The sequence below is a fragment of the Setaria viridis genome, chromosome 2 (assembly GCF_005286985.2).
Source record: "Setaria viridis chromosome 2, Setaria_viridis_v4.0, whole genome shotgun sequence".
In the NCBI taxonomy this organism is placed as follows: Eukaryota; Viridiplantae; Streptophyta; class Magnoliopsida; order Poales; family Poaceae; genus Setaria; species Setaria viridis.
The window spans coordinates 3,372,596-3,395,244 of NC_048264.2; the positions used below are offsets into that span (position 1 = coordinate 3,372,596).

A 22,649-nucleotide genomic window follows, 5' to 3' on the forward strand; every position below is an offset into this window, starting at 1 on the left:
ATTTTGGTGCCCATTCCGTTCCCTTTTTTTGGTGCTTCATCACCGAGAAAAAAAAAACAGAGAAATCCTCAAATCCCCCTGAACAAACGACCTTTCAACGGCATGGCGGAAAGCGGTTAAAAAGGCCGCGCGCTGCCTCCCTCCCCTTCCACCTCTTCTTCCTCCCTCCCACCTCCCCCCACTTTCCCTTCCACCATCACCAAAACCACACGCATCCAAGACCCAGAGCGCGAACCGGGCCAAGGAAACGCCGCAATCGAATCCAAGTCTCAACCCCAGCACCAAATCGATCTCTTGCCAGCAATCTCCCACTCCGCCGGGCGCTTGCCCCCTCTCCGCCGCCGCCGCCGGCAGCCATGATCATCAAGACGCTGAAGGCGCGCATCCTGCGCGCGCTCAAGTCGTCCCTCCCCGACGAATCCGCCGGCGCGGACTCCCCGCCGCCGTCCCCTACCAAGCCTGGCGCCCGCGGCATCGCGTCCGTCCACGCCGGCGACTCCTTCTCCGACGACGCGTCCTTCTTCGACGCGCGCGAGGCCGAGACGCCCCCCAAGGCCCCGCACACCCGCCACCCCTCCACCTGCACGGAGCCGCTGGACGAGTGGGAGCTCGTGGACGACCCGGACGGCCGCGCAGCCCCCGCGCCGCCGGCGGACGGCCCGGACCCGCTGCTGGACTTCCCCGCCCGGTGCCCGCCGGGCGGGGAGGCCGCGGTGGTGCTCTACACCACGACGCTCCGCGGGGTGCGCCGCACGTTCGAGGACTGCAACGGCGTGCGCGCGCTGCTGGAGAACCTGGCCGTGGCGTTCCAGGAGCGCGACGTGTCCATGGACCGTGGCCTCCGGGACCAGCTGTGGTCGGTCACGGGGGAGAAGGCCGTGCCCCCGCGGCTATTCGTGCGGGGACGAGACGTCGGCGGCGCGGCGCAGGTGCTCGCGCTCCACGAGGAGGGCCGCCTCGTCCCCCTGCTGCTGCCGTCGGTGCCGGCGCCCGACGACAAGAAGCTCCCCGCCTTCGGAGGCAAGAAGGGCAAGTGCGGGGCGTGCGGGGGCCTGCGGTTCGTGGTGTGCGGCAAGTGCGACGGCAGCCGCAAGGTGTTCGACGGCGGGCGCGGCGGCGGCGGCGCGCGGTGCCGCGGGTGCAACGAGAACGGCCTCGTCATGTGCCCGCTCTGCTTTTAGGCAGGCAACAAGCAATCCATGGCCATTGCTTGTCTTCAATCCAAACCCAATGAATTAATCACCTTCATCTCCTATCCTTCTAATCGGTAATTAATCCTCCTCCTGGCCTGCTGCTCAGTAATTTCGAATCACTTTCTTCTTCCATTAGTTCTCTGCTACTGCTAGTCGATGTGTTTGAGTGGTTGGCGTGTCAACATGTAAATACCTGTTTGAACTCTGAGCAAATGTGTGATGTATATATGCTAGTTTAGGTGTCCACATAAAAAAAACCTCGCAAAATACATACATGCATCCATCAATCAATCGGAATCCTCATGAAGTTTGGTGGGCTGGTGCTGTTGATCTGACATTGACACCAAGCAAGGTTTTTGGAAATGAAATGGAACAACTATGGATTATTGGTGGGGTCCAAATTCAAACAAGGCACAACACATGGATGATATGAATTTGAATTCCAAATTGTTGTGGGATTCTCTGTTCTTTTGCTCCTTGCTGATCATTGCTGGGGCATTTGAGAAGGAATGCCTGTGTTCCCCACTTGTGTTTCTGAAAACCTTCAGCTTTGGATTCTCCTGGTGTGTGTGTGTGTGTGTGTGTGTGTGTGTGTGTGTGGTCCTAGAGGAGGAGCAAGCAAGGTGAGCCAGCAACTTTACACTTTGCATGTAGTCTTTCGGATCAAAAAGGAGGCTGGTGGGCTACTGTTCGTGCAGCTTTGCATCATTGCCCGTCAGGTCAGAGGGATTTGCTGAGGAGCTGATGCACTGAACCGATTCCTAATCTCTTTGGTCCACCATGCTTGATTGCTTGCTGTGCAGCGTTCAGACAAGGAGTGTGCACGGATTGAGTTGATGGGACACGCAATCAAGAATTATTTGGGGCCACTGAGAATGCAAAAGATTAAACAGGAATTTCACATGGAACAGTTCAATCCATGCGAAATTTGGGAGGAATTCGCGTTTCCTGTATATCAAAGAGATACATATCTCTGTACCAAGTGCAGAGCCGCATCAATCTTTTTCGATTCAGACATCGGAATAACAACGCCCATGCAGATTGCTGAAAGTGAACAGCAAGCTCGTGCCATTTCAGAGATTTCACATGTAACAGTTCGATTCATGTGAAATTTGAGAGAAATTTCCGTTTCCTGTATATCAAACAGGGCAGTGTCCTGTATAGGTTCCGGCCTTCTGGGGCACGCATACACACTTACACAGTATACACACGAACAGATGCATCAACCTCTGAACCAAGTACAGAGCCGCATCAATCCTTTTCGATTCAGACACGGCAATAACAACACGCATGCAGGTTGCTGAGTGCAAGTTTCAAAAAAAAAAAAAAGGTTGCTGAGTGCGAGCAAGAACAAGACACTGCACACTCGTGCCATCGTTCATGTGAGGTGTTGCGTCTGCATCGAAACTGTCGCCATCGCTTTTCATTTTTCTGCCGGGGAACACTAGAACAAGCACAGGCCTTGGTGTTCCACGTCGACTGAGCAGGCCAAAGGGAAGCGGGCAGGCGGGGGCAATCACTTCGCTTCGTGCCCGTGCCACCGATACGGCAACGCATGTGGGCTCTGGGCGGTGCAGGGGACCAAGTACTCTTGGACTCTGGTTGAGTGAGCCACTGAGCCCATTGGGTTTGATCGGCAAGAGCCAATGGGCCTTTCTAGCTTGGAACAAACTTGGAAAAAGTCCTATTCTGAATGGTCGCATTAGCTTCACTTTTCTGTTCTGAATGATAGTGAATTCTGATTATACGAGGGACTGAAACCACAAATGCACATATGTCAGACTTTCACAGGAGATGTTTTCCAAGATAATTTCGAGGGATCTTAGGCCCGTTTGATACCGGTTAAAGTTTAGCATCTGTCATATTGGATGTTTGAATGATAATTAGGAGTATTAAATATAGACTAATTACAAAACTAATTGCACAGATGGAGTCTAATTCGCGAGACGAATCTATTAAACCTAATTAGTCTATGATTTTATAATGTGGTACTACAGTAACCATTTGCTAATGATGAATTAATTAGACTTAATAGATTCGTCTCGCGAATTAGCACAGGGGTTCTGCAATTAGTTTTATAATTAGCTCATGTCTAGTCTTCCTAATTAGCATCCAAACATTCGATATGACACTGCTAAAGTTTAACATCTAGTATCCAAACACCTCCTGAACCACTCTGTTTTGAGTGGCACCCGTTCATCTGAATGTTATGCAGCATTGCAGCTGCTACTGCCATAGAGGGTGGCACAAGCAATGTAAAAAAGTCCAGTAAACTATTAAAAAGACGCATAGTGCCATTTATGTACCAGGACTGCAGCTTGTTCCATCTGTAAATAGAGAAGGCTGGATGTTCATCTCTCAGTGTTGTTGGATCCTATTTCAGGAAACCACCACAACGCTAGCTCCCATATTGTCTAGACAGGTTACAAAGTTGCTCCAGCACAAACATTTTGATCTATAAAATTTCATACTGCGACAAACAAGGGAGTGCTGCCATCTTCCCTATCTACTCGGGAACCTCATCTTGTCATCGAAAAGTAAATGTGCCAGCCTCTGCCTCTGTAGCTGCAAAACACTAGCAGGCAATTCTTGCACTTCAGTGCCCCGAAGATCTAGCGTTGTCAGGTTCTGTAGCTGAGCAATTTGATCAGGGATTTCACTGATGCGTGTGTCTCGGATGCTCAAGTACCTTAAATCACGAAGCCCAGCAATCTCCTTAACATTGTGGTTCTTCAAGTCCTTACAGCCTTGCAGGTCCAATACTCGCAAAAAAGTCAAATTCTTGAAGGTAAGTTTCTTCCCAGCATTGCCAAAGATGTAAAGTGAGCGAATACGAGACATGGTCACTGATGATGCTGGGATGTCAATGTCATGAACTTCACCGAAACTAATGATGGATAGCCGACGAATTTTGCTAGATGAAACTGATGCAGGCTTTCCATTTTCTAATACTGTGACAAAATTCTCTTGAACTGATTCAAATCTGATGATCTCAAGCATCATGCTAGAGAGTACATAAGCCTTGGCTTCACCATCATGACTGCCATGATCAAGTTGGATCATCTGCCTATCCATGAGCTCTTCAAGGTAACTCTCTCCTACTTCCTCGACAGTTTTGCCAGATTTCTCCCATACAAGTCCTTCAGCCATCCAGCTCCTTATTACGCGGTCATGGTCGATCGGATAATCTGCGGGAAATATACTCAGATGCCAGAGGCACACCTTCAGATGGTGAGGAAGATCATGATAACCAAGGGACAGTATCCTTCTCATTCCTTCTGTGGTCCTAGGAGAAGCGGTGATACAATTGCACACATCCTCCCATACTGACCTTGCTCGCGGTTTGCAAGCCAATAAACTGGATATAGCGGCTATGGCAAGAGGAAAACCAGCACATCTTATCAATATCCTGTCAGCGACATCTGCCAAATCCGGAGGATAGCTCCCCACGGAGCCAAATATCCTTCCGTGAAACAAAGTCCTGCAGTCTCCTAAGCCGAAAGTATTGATGTTGTAGATACGGCTATTGCAGTTGGAGGAGCATGACTTGGCAACAATGGTGGAGCATGTCGTCGTAATCACCCTGCTGCCAAGATCATTTTGTGGCAGAGATGCTCTGATGATGATCCATGCTTCTGGGTTCCATATACCGTCAAGAACCACCAGGTACCTGTTACACCACGGTTTCCAACGTAGATGTGTCAGCAAGTAGCATTGTTTGATGACAGGAAAATAGAGAAATAGACCAAAACAAAATAAAGTACTTCATAATGAATAATTGCTTGATGACATGTAATTTCTAGATGCAAAGAGCATGTACCTTTTACCCTGCAAGCATTTTCTGATGCATCCGATGAGGTTGTTCCCTCTGCTGTCGTCGTCGTCGCCGCCGTTGCTGCGTGGCTCCTCAACCTGGCAGAGTATGCTCCAGAGAATGTCCCTCAAGGGGCGTTTCGGCCGCATTGATGCCCAGGCCAGGCAGTCGAAGCGCCCCCGGCCCACCGTCTCCAAGAACGGAGACCACCCTGAGCCACTTCGCCGAGCCGTCGTCGGCCTCTCTCCCCTCCCCTACGAGGAGCAGCCGGGCGATGAGCTCGCCCGGCGGCGGCTCAGGCCGGCGAGCCTCGACGCTTCCGCCGTACTACCGGGCGCCGGGCGGGGGGCGCCGATCCTCATCCTCCAACACGGCCGCGGTGTCGTCGAGAGCCTGCACCACACCACCACTGCTGGCGCACTTCCTCGAGCCGGGACCTCAACCCTCGGAGCTGCTCGGCGAATCGGCGACGGCGCATGGCCCCGGCCGTGAGATCCATGGCCTTGTCCGCGAACCTCCCGAACCCGCGGGGTGGCGGTTTCGTCTTCGGCCCCGGCTGCTTGCGCCCCGCGCGGCGGAGGAACCCGTCGACGCTGTCCTCGACGTCGAAGAACAGGTCCCGGAGCTTCCTCGAGCACTCCTCGAGATGAGAATCCCCGCCTTGCGACTCCGCCGCCGCCTCCAAGGAACCGTGCAGTTGCTGGAGCTCGTCTCTGAGGAACACGACGTCTTGTTGTCTTCCTCGCTGCAATTTGCTGTCTTCCTCCTGCAGCAGGGCGGCGAGCTTTGGTAGGACGGCGCTCATCGCTGCCGCGGCCGCCGTCGTGGCCGCCGACATGACCTCGCACACGTTGGCGGGATGACGAGAGGATTTATGTTGCTCGGTCGGATCACAGGGTTTTGGATCGGTGAAGAACCGAAGCCCCCTGCATCGCAGTTTTATATGTTCTGGTCTGATGATGACTCGATAAGAACAGGTGAAATATATGGTAAATTTAGCATTACGTAATGATGCAAGTGGAACGACCTCTTTTTAGCCCTTTCCTTACGTGAATAATAAAATCAACCGAGTGTTATTTAGAAATTTTCGTACTAAAATGATTCAGTACCGTTGCTAATACTTCTGTTAGACTCGCTAGTTAAATGAAGCATATAATACTGTGCTGCTTGATTCTTTCTCTCCCTTCCCAAGTTGATTAGTACGTACAAGTAAAAGAAAAGTAAGCACTTGCAAGAAGAGATTCCATAAAAAAATTTACACCTAAAAAACAACAACAGGGGAACACATATGTCAGACTTTCAAGGGATCTGAACCACTCCTGGATCCGGGCCAGATATCATCTGTTCAGCGAATAAACCCTAGTGTCCATCCATAGTGTCCATAAGTATTACGACATTTCTCCTTAGAGCCAAATATTCTCCAGTGAAACAAAGTCCAGGAGTCTCCAAAGTCGAGGGGCTTAATGTGATAGATGCGATCGCTCCCGGAGCTGCAGGAGTTGGCGACATCAAAGGAGGATGTCGTTATAATCACTCTGCTGCCATGATCGTTAAGTGGCAAAGCTCCACTGATGATCTCCCACCGCTTCTGAGTTGCACATGCCGTCAAGAACAACTAGGTAGCTGTTGCATCATAGCATTCCATCCAAATGTTAGATACGTCAGCAAATTAAATACAGATGACAGGAAAGCAAGAAACAGCAAATTAATGCCAATCACAGTGCACAGTTTCATTGCACATTTACCAAGATTGAGAACTAGGTAACTGTACTAGCAGAGTGTTATGGGGATGAAACTCCTCTCACATCTGATGAAACTCTCCTTATAAATGACCTTGCCAAGTCAGCAAAATTGCTATTACGATATAAAATTTAATGCCCATAAAACTCCATTAAAACTGGCCTAAGTAGCAGTAACTCAGAGTGATTTATTCCATTCCTACAAGATTTCTTGTATGTCAATGAGACAATGACATGGAGGATGTAAACGTACAGTACCTTTATGCTGCAGGCATTCTCTGATGCTTCCGAGGAGATCCCGTCTGCCGTCATCGGCGCCGCCGCTGCCATCGTCGCCTTCGACCTGCCGGAGTATGTTCTGCAGAACGTCGTTCATGTCGCGGCGCGGCGGCGTCGACACCCAAGCCACGCAGTCGAAGTACCCCTCGATCTCACGGTAGATCTCCCAGGCAAGCGTCGTCTTCCGCATGCCGGCGTATCCGAAAATTGAGACGACCCTGAGCCGCCGCGCGGCCGGGTCGTCGTCGTCGTCGTCGGTCTCTCCCCCCTCGCCGGCGAGGAGCAGCCGGGCGACCTCGTCCGCCGGCCGTCCAGGGTGGCCGCGAGGCCCGCCGCGTCCGCATCGGGCGCCGGCGGTAGTCTCCTAATTCTCATCATGATACATCACTCACTCTTCTATCAGCTTGCCTGCTGACCGGTCGTACCTTAGGTCGACTGCGTACCTGTGATGCCAGTCCAGGTCCAATTCCTCGAGCCGGGACCTGAACCCTCGGAGCTGCGCGGCGAATCGGCGGCGGAGCACGGCCCCAGCCGTCAGATCCGTGGCCTTGTCCGCGAGCCTCCCGAACCGGCGGCGCGGCGGCTGCTTGCGCCCCTCCGCGCGGCGGAGGAACCCGTCGACGCTGTCCTCGACGTCCAAGAACAGGTCCCGGAGCTTCCACGAGAGCTGTGCGATATAAGAATTGATCGCTTGCTTCTTCAAACATGAATTGTTCCATTGCGGGTTGGCCTCCAGGAAGCCTCGCAGTTTCTGGATCTCGTCTCTGAGGAACGTGACGTCTCGTCTTGCTCGGCCGCCCTTGACGATGAATCCGCCGCCGCCCTCTTCCTCTTGCAGAAGGGCGGCGTGCTTTGGGAGGACGGCGACCATCGCCGCCGCCGCCGTTGCCACCGGCATGACGACTGATCGTGCGCGCAGCGGAATGAACGACGACTAGGGTTGTTTGTGTTGCTCGATCGGCTCACAGGGTTTTGGGAACGATGAAGAAGGCCGTAGTCTATATATATACTATATCCTAAATTCCTAATCCGACTCGCACTCACACAGTATATCGATCTTTCCCCCGATCGCGCACTCCTCCCAGAAAAGAATATCTTTCCTCTTTTACCTTGCATTTCCTTCCAAAACATAACAATTCCTTGTTTCTTATCCTACAGTTCCTCGATTTAAGTTCACGACGGTCGAGAAACCAAATCACCGTTCGGACCGGTTATGCATGAGCATGTAGGAGTATAACATCTTTGTGCTCCTAATAATGACAGCTTTTTCAAAGGCTCAAGGGGACGACAACAGCTACCATATTTTGCGCATGTGTTATCTCTTTCTCTGATGTGGATTCACAACCGGCGGTGAAAAAAAAAAGCTATCACTGCCGGTTCCAACGGCCCCACAACCCCACCTAATGTTGGACCGGTGGTGATAGCTTGATGGACTGGACTGATGATGATAACCCGGTGGTGATAGACTGTTCTGTAGTAGTGGGAAGAAACACACGTGTATAATAGCTTGTTGTCATCAGAAGAGTAAGCAAATCCCATTTGTGATCGGAACTAAAGATGAGTTAATGATCAGTATGTAGCGAGTCAGCTTGTCTAATTATAAAGGCTGTCAATGATAACAGGCTACCATGGTAGCCTCGCCTCGTGCGGTTTAAACACCGGTATCCTGTTATTTTACCAATCCAGCAGTATCTAGAAATGATACATTGTGTTAATGACCACGTTACCAAGTAGAATGCCGATGTCCTCAGACTTTAATATATTTTACTAATTACCATCCTATTTTAGACTTATGATGAACAGATGAAGTAGGATAGCAACTAGTAGCAAGTTCAACTTGCCAAGACCATGATAATGCTGATATGCTCTTTTTTTTCCTAGAAACATCACCCTAATTAGATGGACCTAATGTACGGATTACAAACGCCTTCAGGCGAATTCATTTTCTAGAAAAGGCATCATGTATATATGTGAGGAATCAGCCGGAGAAGCAATGAATTTGAAGTTTGATAAATAACGGTCTTATGGCACGTACGAGAGAAAAATTTGCGGTTATTGGACTATGCATACGAGAGTTTAATATGCAGTTATTGGATTATGTATGTTATAGAACACCAAATCGATGAAATTAGCATCCACGCTAATGTTTAGTCCCACGTTTGCATGGCTTAAAAGATGGTGTCATGACGTGGACAAAAGGCCTGGTGTGAAAGGCAATATTAAGACCTCATTTGGTATGGCTTTGGCTCGTGAAAAAACAGCTTTGATTCTAGCTCATATGGAAAAGCAGCTTTTCTAGCTCTGGCTTACTTTTACGAAAACGTTTGGCAAAATGACTTATCCTAACTTTTTAGAATGTAAATAAGATGTCAAATGTCCAAAATACCCTTATATTTTTTCTCTCTTTTCTTTTTCTTTTTTCTCTTCATTTTCCTTTTCGTTTTCTTTCCCTTTTTATTTCTCTTTCCTTCTCCCCTTCTTTTATTTTCCCCTCCTCTCTCCTTATCCGATTGACCTCTCCCTCCCGGCCTTCCCATCCTGGCAGGACACGGTGCAGCGGAGCAAGTGTGGCGGAACCGCCCAAATTAACCTGACTAAAATGCATTGAAGTCGCCTGACACGCGATTATGCACTTTAAGCAAGTCAACTTGGTCGACCGTCGGATTTCCTCCGATAAACCACATGACAGGATCGAGAAGCACTGCTCACGCGAAGGTGAGTAGCACAGAGGTTACAACATTCCATCATGACAACATAGTTCAACAATTTCTTACATCAGGGTTTTTGAAATTCAAACCGAAGTTTTGCATGGTTCGAAGTCAAATTAATACTAGCGGAAGCTTAACGTCGATACAAGATATCATGACGAAGTCGATCATGACATCAAAAACTCCTTCCTTCGCCATCCAGAAGGATCCCACTCGACGGTCTAGCCTGGAGGAAGCTGGGTCGGCCAAGTGGTACCAACACCCAAGCTACTGACATTACCTAAAAAAGATTAGCCACAACAAGGCTGAGCAACTAGTACTCAGCAAGACTGACCCGCCGGAAGGACACGACCGAGACCTAGACATGCAAGGCTTTCTGGCTCTGGGGTTTTCTTGACAAAAGTGCTTAAAGTCAGTCCTTACTTTCAACCTTTTAGCTCATGTTCTATGTTCTTTATCCATTCTAGATTAGCAACTTATGCTAAACAAATATGGTTTCCAAGCAATTACTTGACAAACATCAAGATTAAAATCATCATCATGTTCCATCTTTACTCAGTGCAGAATAGCGATCAAGTAGTCCCAATCTGTGAGAGGCAGACGAATCGATTCGAATTTATTAACCATGCATGTCAAACCTAATCTCACGACATCCGCGCACCACGAAGGGTTGCTTCATTTGTCAGCCGTCCCCATCGATCCCTTAGGCACGTGTCAGGGCCAACTTCCTTTGGCATGCAATGCTCAACAGTCCCGGCCTAATGCTGCACTGTGACTGCACTTGCACCCACATGATGCACCATGGGAACGACGTTCCAAGGACAGCCGGAAGGTATGCCACGCCCCAGTTCAATCAGGTACTAGGCTTCTCCATCCCATACTAGGTATGAGATTAGTACTTTCAAACACTTGATCACGAACGCCGACATGTTTCGACCTTAGTTCATTTTCATTTAGACAGACGGGGCAATCCACCAAGCATCGAACACAAGCCTGACCCCGTCCGTTGTCCTTATAGTTGCAACAGAACTGAAACATTCAACTCCTATAACTCGCGAGTGACAGGAGATCACTCGACTTTTACCGAAACCTATTAAGCAATGCAACTACTCGCCCTTAGCAACTAGTATTCAAAACAAGGTACTAAGTTATGCATCTAAGGTTCCATTACAACTCCTCGAAACGTAAATGCGCAATCAAGTAATCAATAAGTGGCAGGAAAGTAAAACAGGGAGTTCATGCACCGGGGCTTGCCTTCAGAAAAAGTTAGTGGGTCCTCGGGGTCTTGCGCTGGCTCGAGCTCTCCTTCGCAGGGATGCAGCTGTTCCTCGGCGGGGTCTTCTTCTGGTGCTGGATGAAGCTCGTACGTTCCGTCGGTGAGATTCAACTCTACACGGAAATGCAATGCAGGGGTTAAACATTTTAGATGGTTATTTTCAACACACTCATGTTTTAACACGGATACTTGTAGCAAGGCTACAGGAAAGGCGGGGAAGTTCAACTTCTGTTGGTGGAGAGCAGGATGAGAGGGTCGGATTGGGGGGAAACTTAGGGTCTGACCCTCAGGTTTAAGGAAAACCTTACCGAGGTCCTCAGACTCAACACAGAGGAATCCCCGAAAACATTTCACCGATACCCTCGGGTCAAAGAAAAAGAATTACAACCGAGCCCTCGGGCGAGGCGGAGAGAGGGTCGGCGAACTTGGCAGGGTCGGGCAAGACGGAAAGGATAGGGGTCGGGCGAGACGGAAAGACAGGGGTCGGACGAACCGAAAAGAATAGGGGTCGGGCGAAACAAAAAGGACAGGGGTCGGGCGAGACGGAAAGACAGGGGTCGGACGAACCGAAAAGAACAGGGGTCGGGCGAAACAAAAAGGACAGGGGTCGGGCGAGACGGAAAGACAAGGAGGTTAAGTAGCTTACCTCAGGGTCTACCAGGGCGAAGCCTTGGGCCGAGCAGGAGCAGGCTGGGGCGGGAAGGTTGTACGCACGAAGGCTTGGGCGGCGGCGAGACTTCGACGGTGGTCCGGCGGCGGCGGTGCTACTGGTGGACACAAGCAAGCTCTAGTACCACGCGGAGGAGCGGGCAGCGGGTGTGTTGGAAGAAGCAGCTTGCGGGTGGCGGCGAAGTCGCCGGAGTGTGGGGGTGGCGCAAGGGGTGAGCTCCACGGAAGCTCAGCGGCGGCGCGGGAAGAAAGCGGCGGCTCAAAGGAGAATGCAGGGCGCAGAGGAGAAAGCGGCGACGCAGGTGCGGGCGGTGGCAAGGGGTGACATTGCCGGTGAGGGGGTCCCCTTTTATAGGGCCGGGGTGGCGTGGAGGGTCGAGGCGGGGCTCCGGTGGGGAAAGGATAAGGCCGGGAGCGGCGAGTGCTCGGGCGAGGCGGCCATTGGCCGACGACGCCATTGGGCAGAGGAGGCGGAGCTTCGGATGGTCTTCGGCGGTGATTGGCCTTGGGCGGCGCGCGTCTGGGGCTTCCGGTCTGTCGGGCGGGCGAGGCGGAAAGGCTACCGCGGGGGTTGGGCGAGCGGGCGGAGACGCGGGACGTCGGGGGCATCTCAGCTTCCTCGGCGAACGGGCGGAACAGGATTGGCGGAGCAGAGCCGTGGCAGGTAGAAGGCGACTTGCGCTCGGCCGGCGATTGGCTAGCCCTACGCTTGCTCCGTCCTGTCGCGGGTGCGGGTTGGGCGTCGTGGCTCTCGTTCGGTCACTGCCGCGCTGGGGATAGGGCGCCGGCGAGCTGCTGGTGGCCGGCGGCCACGCGGCGCGCGAGCGAACATGCTCGGGCGCGCGGGCGTCGAGGCTCCCTTCGGGCTGCAAGCCAGACCAGTTTTGGAGCGATCCTTCTCCGAATCTTTCAACACAACACCCGAAACTCCCTTAACAAACTTGTTCAACTCTGGTAGTTCTTCAAACTTTATTTAAGGTGTTGGTTTAGATTGTGAAGGGATTCAAAGATAAATCCGGCCAAAGTTAGCCAAAAATCTGGGATTCCAGACTTAGAATTTTTAAGCATCCGGGGTGAATTGACTGGTTTACCTCACTTTGACCGGGATTTTGAACAAGTTCGGGCCCGATTTGGATCCGGGTCAGTGTAATAAAGTTGGAACACTCTTGAGGTACTACAACTTCTATTAAGGCTCTGACTCAAGTTTAGATAGGAAAATGGGAGATGAAAGCTTGCAAAGATGGAGGAAAACTCAAATTCCAGGACTTAGAGATTTTTAGGGTCCTGTAGGGAAAAACCGGCTTTGGTTGCTGTTTTTGACTCCCTTCCACTCCGAATTAGACAAGGTGCCTTTACCAAAAGTTGTTGGAATTTAAAAGTTTTAAAACTCTTATTTGGGCAGAAACTTAAGTTTGTAAAAAGAATTTTAAGCTTTAAAACAAACCCCACAAGAGAGCTTCTTAGGTTTATAAAGGTCATTTCACTTCTTAGCTTAGGGATTAAATTTGACACTGGTTTAGAATTAAAGCACTTAATTTAGGTAGAGTTGTTACAGCAGGAGGCTGGCCGCGGGGAAGGAACCGGGGGCGGAGGCGGGGCGCGCTGGCCGGAGCAGGAGGCTGGTGGCGGGATGGAGCTGGAAGCCGGTGGTGGGGCGAAGCAGGAGGCCGGTGGGGCGGAGTAGGAGGCCAGCGGCCGTGGTGGAGGAGACGGAGGCGCGCGGGGAGGAGGAGGAGGCCGGTGGCGGGGGAGGAGGAGGAGGCCGGTGGCGGGGGAGGCGACCGTCAGCGCGCGGGCGCAGGGGAGGAGAGCAGGCCGGGGACAAGGATGGAAAAGCAACGTGCAGGTGAGGAAGAAGCCGGGGGAAGCCACATTTTTTGGCTTGCCCTCTCCAATGTAAGCCACCGAACGACTTCTCTCCAGCTTCTAGGCGCAAGCCGTTTTGCAGAGTACCATTTGGCACGACTTCATCAAAAGCCGCTCAAGAAGCCGCTAGATGAACTGTGCCAAAGAGGGGCTAAAAGTACATTGCACTTGAAAGTCATTACAATGTCGATAGTTTATAGTTATTTTACGATATTCTTGCAATGCTTATGATCTTCATGATTGACTATGGATAATACAATAAAGGTTCTAGCTAAGGTATGTTATGATGCACCACATCTGTCCCAGAATATAGCTGCTTCTAGCATTCAAATTTTGTCCCATAATATAGCTACTTCTGAGTTTTCAAGTGGGTTATTTGGTTTGAGAGATCTAAAATACCCTCCATGCATGCAAATCAATTATGATATGCAAATCTGCATGCAACCTTGCCACCAATTAAATAGGAAAGACATAATTAACCTCTTAATTAGCGCATGAAAACTAGTGAAGGGTAATATAGACTTTTACACTATATTCTTAATTTATCTGAAAAACTCTAGAAATAGCTATATTCTAGTACGGAGGGAGTATTATTATTCATTTCTCTAAGCATACCTTTTGCAGGCTTTATGATCTTCTCATGGATTAAAAGGAAACGTGTTATGATATTTTTGTCCTTATGACATAAAATAATAAGAATAATTTATTAGCCGCTGCAACAATGAAGAATGCACAAAGCAGTTCATTACCACAACTTCAACCAAAGAGGAAGCACACAATCTTCTAAAACGCCAAAACATGAATTTTAATTTTGAATCGTCATACCTCTGTTGCCAAATCAAACAAAATGTCGAATGAGGTTCACTTCCTCCCTCGGTTGCCAGCTATCATGAAGACTCATGGGATTATACATAGTATATGGATTTTAATAAGAAAGACCATTTTGAGCACATCAATTAGAGTGGCACAAACATTTCTCACGAGCTAGCTATTGATCAAGTTATTTCGGATTTGACTTAAGCTCGCAAGTGGCCATGAGAACGTCATTTAGCGACTAAGCGTCGAATCCAGAAGAAACTAAAAATCGAGGCTAGTGATACATCCATAATCCGAGAGGGGCACGGAGCACACGCTGCATCGTCTTCTCTGAGACCACAAATATCCATGTAAATAATAATGGCGATGCTAATGGTCGGTAAAAAAAAAGATTCCTTCACATTTCTTTACCCGGGATCCACATGGTATGGCGCCATCCATGTATTGTTTTTGACTTTTCTCATTCACCATTATTTAATTATGATTGCATTTCCTTGCATCTGCAGCGATCAACCGGCTTTGCTTGTATCTTGGATGGGCCTCCTCTACCCTATCTCGGCCCACTAGCAGTTTGCCAACTCTTTGAGACATTGATGGCCTCATAGCTCCGCCCCTATGTAACTTCGTCTAGAGCCTACCTCGAGTGATTGAAGCCCATTGCAATTTTTTTTCAATCAAAACTCCCTACGGTTATTACTGTATTATATACCTCCGTAGCAAAATATTTGTTGCTGTTGACTTTTAGTCACGATGTTTGACCATTCATCTTCAAAACATTATGTACATCATTTATTTTATTTGTGATTTACTTTAACATCATAGATATTGTAAGCATAGCTTATCTTTTCGTACATTTATAATAATTTTTTGAATAAACCGAATAGTCAAACGTTACAAGAAAAAATCAACAACGATAAATTATTATTTAATAAGGAGGGATTAGTTCGCCGCTCGCCAGAAATGATTTGAAATTGGCCGTAAGAAAAGAGATGATTTGAAATTTCTGCCTGTGTCCCGAACACCATCTCGGTCAGCAGGCAGTCAACGTGTCAATCGGCCGGAGCACGGCCAGGCAGGCAAAGCGAAGTGAAGCAAGCAACAGGAAGCACGAAGCAGCGAGGAAGCAACCGTTGGGCGAGCGAGCCAGCCAGCCCGCAACACACGCATCTCTCTCCTCGCCGCCTCGCCTCTCTCCCTCCCAGCAGTTCCCACAGGCCAGCCAGAGCGCCTGCGCCACCGCGGCAGGGCGGCGTCTGTTTTACAAATCCGAGGGGTGGGGGGCGCAAAAAACAAAAGCGACAAGCCGGCTCGCATCGCGGGAGGACCCGGCGACAGCTCCACTCGCGCACGCCTGCCCCCTCCTCGCCGCCTCAGATCCCATCTCGCTGTTCCCTCCCCCCCTTGCTCCCCGGCGGGCGGGCGGGGTCCATGGCCACCGCCGCCACCGCCTCCCACCCGGCCTCAGCCTCCACCTCCGGCCGCGACGCGCTCGCCGCGGCATCCTCCTCCCCCGCCGCCGTCTGCCTCGTCCCCTTCAGGTTGGTCCTCGCTTTGCCCCGAGCTGCTGGCTGTGAGCTCCCGGTGTGTGGCTTGATTCCGCGACTGATTTCGACAATGCGGCGTGCAGGTGGTGGGCGCGGGTGCGGGAGGAGGAGGCCGCGGGCGGGGTGCGGTACGCGGCCACCGCGGCGGCCTCGCCCTCCTACTACGGCCTCAGGCTCCTCCACAGCTTCCTGCACCCGGATCTCGTCCTCCGCCTCGAGCGCGGGGACGGCCGCGCGGGTGCTGGCGCTGGCGGAGGAAGCGGGGGAGGAGGACGCAGCTACGCGCTCGTCCCGGCCGACGAGCTCTCCAGGGCGCTCGCCAGGTGAATCACCGCTGCCACCCACCTCCCTCTATGCTTAGTTGCTTGCTGCGTCCCTTGGCTTCCTGTGGTTGGTTTTGCGGGTCCACGTTTTGATGCCCTGGTCCGATGGGTGCCCATTTCGTACCTGCGCGCATTCAAATCGGCGAGGTGGTGATTTATCCAGTAGATTCAGCTTCCAGTGTCGATGTAGTTAGTGATCATGATAGTGGCAAGTGAATCTCATGCCCGCGCCTGTTTGAATCGTGACTGGACCTTAAGCTTTAAGTGCGGACAGGTGTGTCTAGCAATGTCTGAAGCTCAAACACACTTCCGCAAGTCCAGCCTAGGTTTGTGATGAAGAGGAAATCTAAGTCACGCGTTCAGCATTGCTCATGGGAATTTGGCAACCTCTAGTGGGGCAAGATGATGCCAGCTTGCCAAGGAGAGGGCGCGTGCGTGTGTGTCGGAGCAATTCCTTTATTTAGTTGCTTACTTGGCGCGCTGTGTGCATTCGGACACGTGTCCTGCCGTTGCTAGTTTTGTCCGAGTTCCATGCATGATGAGCAGGATGCATTGATGCCAAACTAAAACAGGACCGTTCCTTCTCTGCAACTGCTCAAGTCCAGCACAACACTGGCAGTTCAGGCATGCAGCTACTGGCATAGCAAATCTAGTTTCCAAAACCTTGTACGTTTGACACGTGACATGACTTGTGTTAGTGTACCCGAAAGGCATGCACAGAGATTTGTGTTGTGTTGCTGTTTATCAGACACCTGTGTTTCCCTAGACAAGCTGCAGTACTATCCGTGTAAATAAAGTCATCCGTGAAATTGTGTGTCCTGCTTTTATGTTCCTTGATAGATCTTCTAATTTCGTATTTACTGAGTCACCATGTGGCTTCATGTTAGCGATCAGGCATCATAATCGATAATCCAAGGGAGTCCATGGCTACTTATACTGTCATGTCGTAGTGTATTTTTTATACTTTCATTTCTGAACAAAACCTCACACAGAATACACATGCACACACCTGGTTTTTGTGGAACATGTTTGTCTATTTGTTCTGCAGTTTTCATTCAATTGATGGGAGTAGTGCAATACAGAATCGTTCAATTCTAGGTAGGTCCTGCACTCTTGCTATGTGAGTAGGGCTGTTCGCTGGGTTCAATACACATAGTATTTCATTATTTGATAGGTTGGAAGCACCCTCAAGTATCCTGTGTTTTGCATAGCAAACCATGGCTTTTCGCCCTTGAAATATCTCTCTTCTCGCTTCCTTGAATAGCGAGAAGTTTGCATCAAACAGCCAACAGATTTATTGCGATGATAGAAATTATTTGTCCCACATCAAATTAGTGATGCCCGTAATGTCAACGATATGAAAATATTCTTAACCATATGTAACCAGATTGAGTTGCCATTGTTTCTTTATGTTCAACCAATTGAGCACAAAATAGGTAGGTGTTAAATATTTTTCTCTTCACCGCATTACTGTTTCCTTTCCAGTGACATGTTCAGCTTCCTAGAAATTAGCTCTTTTACTCCATAGCTTATGTATAGCATAACACACTCCAGATATTTGTCGCACAGAAGATTTTTATGGGCCACCTAGTGAGGATAAGATGTAAATGATCAATGCTTGTACCTATTACCCTTTGCATCATAAGCTCTCAGTTGTGTTGACATGTCGACTCAGCTTTTGATTTCATCTTGTAGTTCATCCATTGACCGTAGCTTCGTATCTCTTTTCTCCAGGCAGAATTCTGGCTTTGGTCTGCAAAATAAGCATTCGTTTGCTGGAGATAGTGCTGGTGCTTATCCTTTGGTGCTTAGGATATCTGTCCGAGAAACAAGTATTCTGAATCTGAGGATCAGCAAAAAGGTACCCATCTTCGACAGGCAATTTGTGGCTCAGTTAATTCCTTCTTTTTATGATACTTACATTTTTAATTCTGCTTCAGGACAACCCAGTTGAGAACTACAAACGAGCAAACAAAATTTTCAATGTTGATTCTCAACCAGTATGTTGCTGCTTGCTGCATTTCCAACTTTGGAAACACACATCCCATTACTGCTGTTTACTTAATGTTTCTTTATCCAGGTTCATGTTTGGGATTTTTCAGGGCAGACAAACCTAATATTAATGAATGAATGGAATAGGCTACATCATGACTGTTGCCATGCAGATCAAGAGGTAGTACCATTTGCCACCTGTGAACCCTACCAATTTGTTTCCACTGCACTGGAATTTAATTTAATATAGAGATGACATTACTTTCTGATATATATCGTCTTATAGCATGGCCTAAAATTTTCTCCCCAGATGTGCTTTCTTATCCCTTTTCATTTGCTTGTGTAGAATCTTCTGGAAGTGCAAGTCTATGCAATGTCCGATTCCTTAACATCCAAAATCGGAGGTACCAACAAAGAAAATTCCGGAGATGTTGATGATTTGAGTGCTGATTCATCCTACAGAAGCTTTGGAAGAGCTGGCTCTATGGGGTTAATAGGATTGGAGAATCTTGGAAATACTTGCTTCATGAACAGTTCAATCCAATGTTTGGCTCACACGCCAAAGCTTGTTGATTATTTCCTTGGTGATTATGCCAGAAATATTAATCGGACTAATCCATTGGGATTGAATGTATGTAAAGTTTTTTTGTTAACATGGATTTTTTCCTCAAATCATTCAGAGAATTGTTTTACTGACTCTTCCATTAACTAGGGTGAACTTGCTTTGGCGTTTGGAGAACTGTTGAGGAGCTTATGGACCACTGACAGAAAACCAATTGCACCACATCATTTCAAGGAAAAAATTGCCTGCTTTGCTCCTCAGTTCAGTGGCTTTAATCAGCATGATTCACAGGAGCTTCTTGCTTTTTTATTGGATGGTCTCCATGAAGATCTTAACCAGGTTAAGTGTAAACCATATGAAGAAGCAAAGGATGCAAGTGGCCGTCCTGACGAAGAAGTTGCAGATGAGTACTGGAGCAACCATTTAGCTCGAAATGATTCTGTGATAGTTGATACCTGCCATGTAAGTTTGAACCCCTATTCTTTAAACTCCGCCCTTCCTGATACAGTATCATATTCATAGCCCTTTTGTTCTTTTAACATTGTATCTGTCAATTGGTTTCACAAACTAAAAATCGCCCACTCATTTAATACTGATGGAAGTGATCCTATTTTATTGCAAAAGGCATTTTTTTCCCGGATCTAAACCCAGATTAAAACATTTACATGATTTATAGTTTATGCCAATTAAGATATGGTGCATATCTGTAGTTGCTTTAAGATTTTTTTGGTTTCAGAAAAGCATAGAAGCATCATTGACCGTTCATTTTTTTTTGTATAATTTATTGCCATTATACAAGGATGCACCGTGCTATATTTGTTGTCACATGGTAGATTTATATATTTATGCAGTATTAATTCAATGTGGTCCTGTATTTTTTATGTTATTAAACTCTTCTGATTATATTTTGCAGGGACAATACAAATCTACATTAACTTGTCCTACTTGCAGTAAAACATCTGTCACATTTGACCCATTTATGTACTTATCTTTGCCCGTACCTTCCACGGCAAAGAGGACAATGACTGTAACAGTTTTCAGCACTGATGGTATCAGAGAACCATGCTCATATGATGTCAGTGTGCCCAAGTTTGGGACTCTTAGTGATCTTGTTCAGGCTTTAAGCATTGCTTGCTTACTTGGAAATGATGAGATCCTGCTTGTTACAGAGGTATGATTTCCATTCCTCATTGCCTCTTTTGAACTGTCCTAATTTTCAAAGCTAGTTAAGCAATTCAAGTTCTTTAGCTCTTTCACTTATTGGAACTGACTCTGCAGGTCTATAATAACTGCATCATTCGATACCTGGAGGAACCTTCTGATTCGGTTTCATTGCTAAGGGATGGAGATAAACTGGCAGCATACAGGCTACCCAAAAAATATGAGAAATCCCCACTTGTGGTTTTTACACACCAGCATATGGATGAGTAAGTACAACCATATACATACTTCGCTTAAATGTTCTAGTTATGAAGTTAATGATGTACTTTTTGTGACCTTTATGTACTTTGGTAACACTGTTTGCTTGCCATTGCATTCAGGTATTCTAGTGGTGATAATGTAACTCCACAAAAGAAGGAATTTGAGGCCCCACTTCTGGCAACCCTTCCAGAGACAGTCAATGGATTATTGCTTCAGGATATCTACCTGAAATTGTTAAATCCATTTCGACTTTCCAAGGGGGCTAACTCACTTAGCGGTTTTGCAGGGTCTAATGGTGACCCTGTTGATTTGATGGATGGAATGCCTTCTGATCCAGACAGTAATTTTCAGAACATTCAATTGGAAGATGACACTGAAAGCAGTAACTGCAGTACTACTGATTGTGAAATAAGAAAAGGACCCAGTGAGTTATATGATATGGGTACAGCTGATTCTGACAAGGGAGCGAACGTGGAAGAGTTTGAATTTTACTTAAAAAATGAAAGGGGTGATGGCCAGCAACAGAAAATAGATATTAATGAAGTGGATTTGCTTGAGACAATACCAAGCCGGTTGCATGTGAATGTCCACTGGCAACAAAGTGCGTCAAGGCAATATGACACCTCAATGCTGAACAATCTACCTGAGATTCACAAGCTTGAGCTAATCCCGAAAGGAACTGAAGATTCTGTTGCACTACATGGTTGTCTGGAAGCCTTTCTAAAAGAGGAACCATTGGGTCCGGAAGACATGTGGTAAGTGTACCTTATGGGACAAGTGTGTTGCTTTTGGCTTCACTGTTTGCATAATAGCCTTCTTTACAATATTCTTTTCTTAAAAAGAAATCATTGTTGACCGATAGGTCAAGCATCGCACGGATGCGTAAACTTGCAAAAAAATTCAACACACATGCAAAATATCTCCTGAAAATGTGGTACCCTAGTGATTCCAAACTGAAAGCATACTGTTGGCGTCATAATTGAAACCCGCTTTATTCTCTGCTTGTTGATCAGGTACTGTCCGTGCTGCAAGAAGCATCAACAAGCGATGAAAAAATTGGATCTCTGGAGGCTGCCTGAAGTCCTTGTGATCCACCTCAAAAGGTTCTCGTACACTCAGTTCACAAGAAACAAGCTTGAGACATTTGTTGACTTTCCCACCACTGATTTGGATCTATCATGCTACATCGCCAACAAGAGTGAGCAGCCGAGCAGCCATTATCACTTGTATGCCATTAGCAACCACTACGGAAACATGGGAGGGGGGCATTACACCGCCAGCATCTATGTGAGTCTCTCAGCTCTTTTGTGTGCTGTGTTGTCCATGTCCAATCCTTACTGCTGTATCATTTTGATCTTTTGATTGAGGATCATGGTTTGTAGATAACGTGGGTTACTGACACATTTGATCTTTCTGCAGCATGAGGAAGGGAAAGGATGGTATAAGTTTGATGATGAATGTGTAACTCCTATAAGTGAAGACGGTATAAAGACGTCCGCAGCTTATGTTCTGTTCTACAGACGAGAGTGAGGATACAGGAGCATTTTCTGCATGTGTTTTTTGGCTGGCAACTCTAGAATTCCCTACATACCAGCCGCTTCACCATGTCTGATTTCACCATGTCGGCACTTGGATCTCTCGAGTCATACTAACTTACCTATACAACAGCATGTACAGATTCAGCTGCCAACAGGAGACACCGAAAGAACCTAGCTGATGCAATATTCTTTTTCCCAGCTCACAATATTCTTATATTCTTTAGGGTACATGGCCCGGGCCCCCCCATCCCCAGCATTGTAATCTCCACCAGTGAAGGAAGGGTCAACGAACACAATTCTTTTGTCGCCGCCGCCCGCTTGAATTCTTGCTGAGAATTCGAGGCAGCGATGTAACAGCTCTGTAATTAACTCCAGTGTGATCTGTTCTTGTCCAGATTTCCCCATGATGTGTTGTTGTCCAGATTGCTGCGTGCGACCGTGACGCCGCAGCTGCTCCCCTGTGTTGTTGCTCCACCCATGAGGCGGCAATTCGCCGTCTCCAGTCAACCCTGATGCTGACGCGGTGATCATTGAAGGCGTGGAAAGCCCCTGACTGACCTGCTGTGCAACTTTCACGACCAGCCATATCTCCGCCGTGGATGCCGACCTGTCCCCGGAGCTTCGTGGTTTGACAGGTTACACGAGATGGGTCCTGTTCTCAGTGCAGGTAGCTCCAAGTGTGGTTTGACAAAATATCCTGCCCTATCTGGAAACCATTCCTCGTGACGGCGCGTCGTAGGGCCGGACCAGGTGGGATGAGCATCGGACCTTTTTGGGCGAGGCGTCTGCGGGGGTGTGGGCAACTGGGCACTACTGGTCTGAGGACAAGTCTCTGGCCAGCTACAATGAACAGCAGCAGGTCTAAACTCTTCATGGGCAAGCCAACACCCTCCCTAGTCCCTCCCCAT

At 48.4% G+C, this 22,649-nt stretch overlaps 3 protein-coding genes across 3 annotated transcripts; 2 read left to right on the forward strand and 1 right to left on the reverse strand.

Moving 5' to 3' along the window:
* Positions 1-97: 97 nt before the first annotated feature.
* On the forward strand, positions 98-1,484 carry LOC117845175 (uncharacterized protein At5g39865). The gene has a single exon (XM_034726117.2). The coding sequence runs from the start codon at positions 357-359 to the stop codon at positions 1,179-1,181; it is 825 nt and encodes a 274-aa protein (XP_034582008.1). The 5' UTR covers positions 98-356; the 3' UTR covers positions 1,182-1,484.
* A 2,211-nt stretch (positions 1,485-3,695) lies between these two features.
* On the reverse strand, positions 3,696-5,845 carry LOC117843961 (disease resistance protein Pik-2). The gene is made up of 3 exons (XM_034724756.2): positions 5,429-5,845; positions 5,014-5,105; positions 3,696-4,863 (listed from the first exon to the last, which is right to left on the reverse strand). Exons 1-3 carry the CDS (start codon positions 5,843-5,845, stop codon positions 3,696-3,698), a joined length of 1,677 nt encoding a protein of 558 aa, XP_034580647.2.
* A 9,703-nt stretch (positions 5,846-15,548) lies between these two features.
* LOC117845135 (ubiquitin carboxyl-terminal hydrolase 8) lies at positions 15,549-22,145 on the forward strand. The gene is made up of 12 exons (XM_034726061.2): positions 15,549-15,898; positions 15,988-16,227; positions 17,962-18,088; positions 18,168-18,227; positions 18,308-18,400; positions 18,566-18,850; positions 18,932-19,243; positions 19,695-19,952; positions 20,060-20,208; positions 20,323-20,958; positions 21,217-21,490; positions 21,623-22,145. The coding sequence occupies exons 1-12, from the start codon at positions 15,789-15,791 to the stop codon at positions 21,731-21,733; spliced, it is 2,655 nt and encodes an 884-aa protein (XP_034581952.1). The 5' UTR covers positions 15,549-15,788; the 3' UTR covers positions 21,734-22,145.
* The last annotated feature ends 504 nt before the right edge of the window (positions 22,146-22,649 follow it).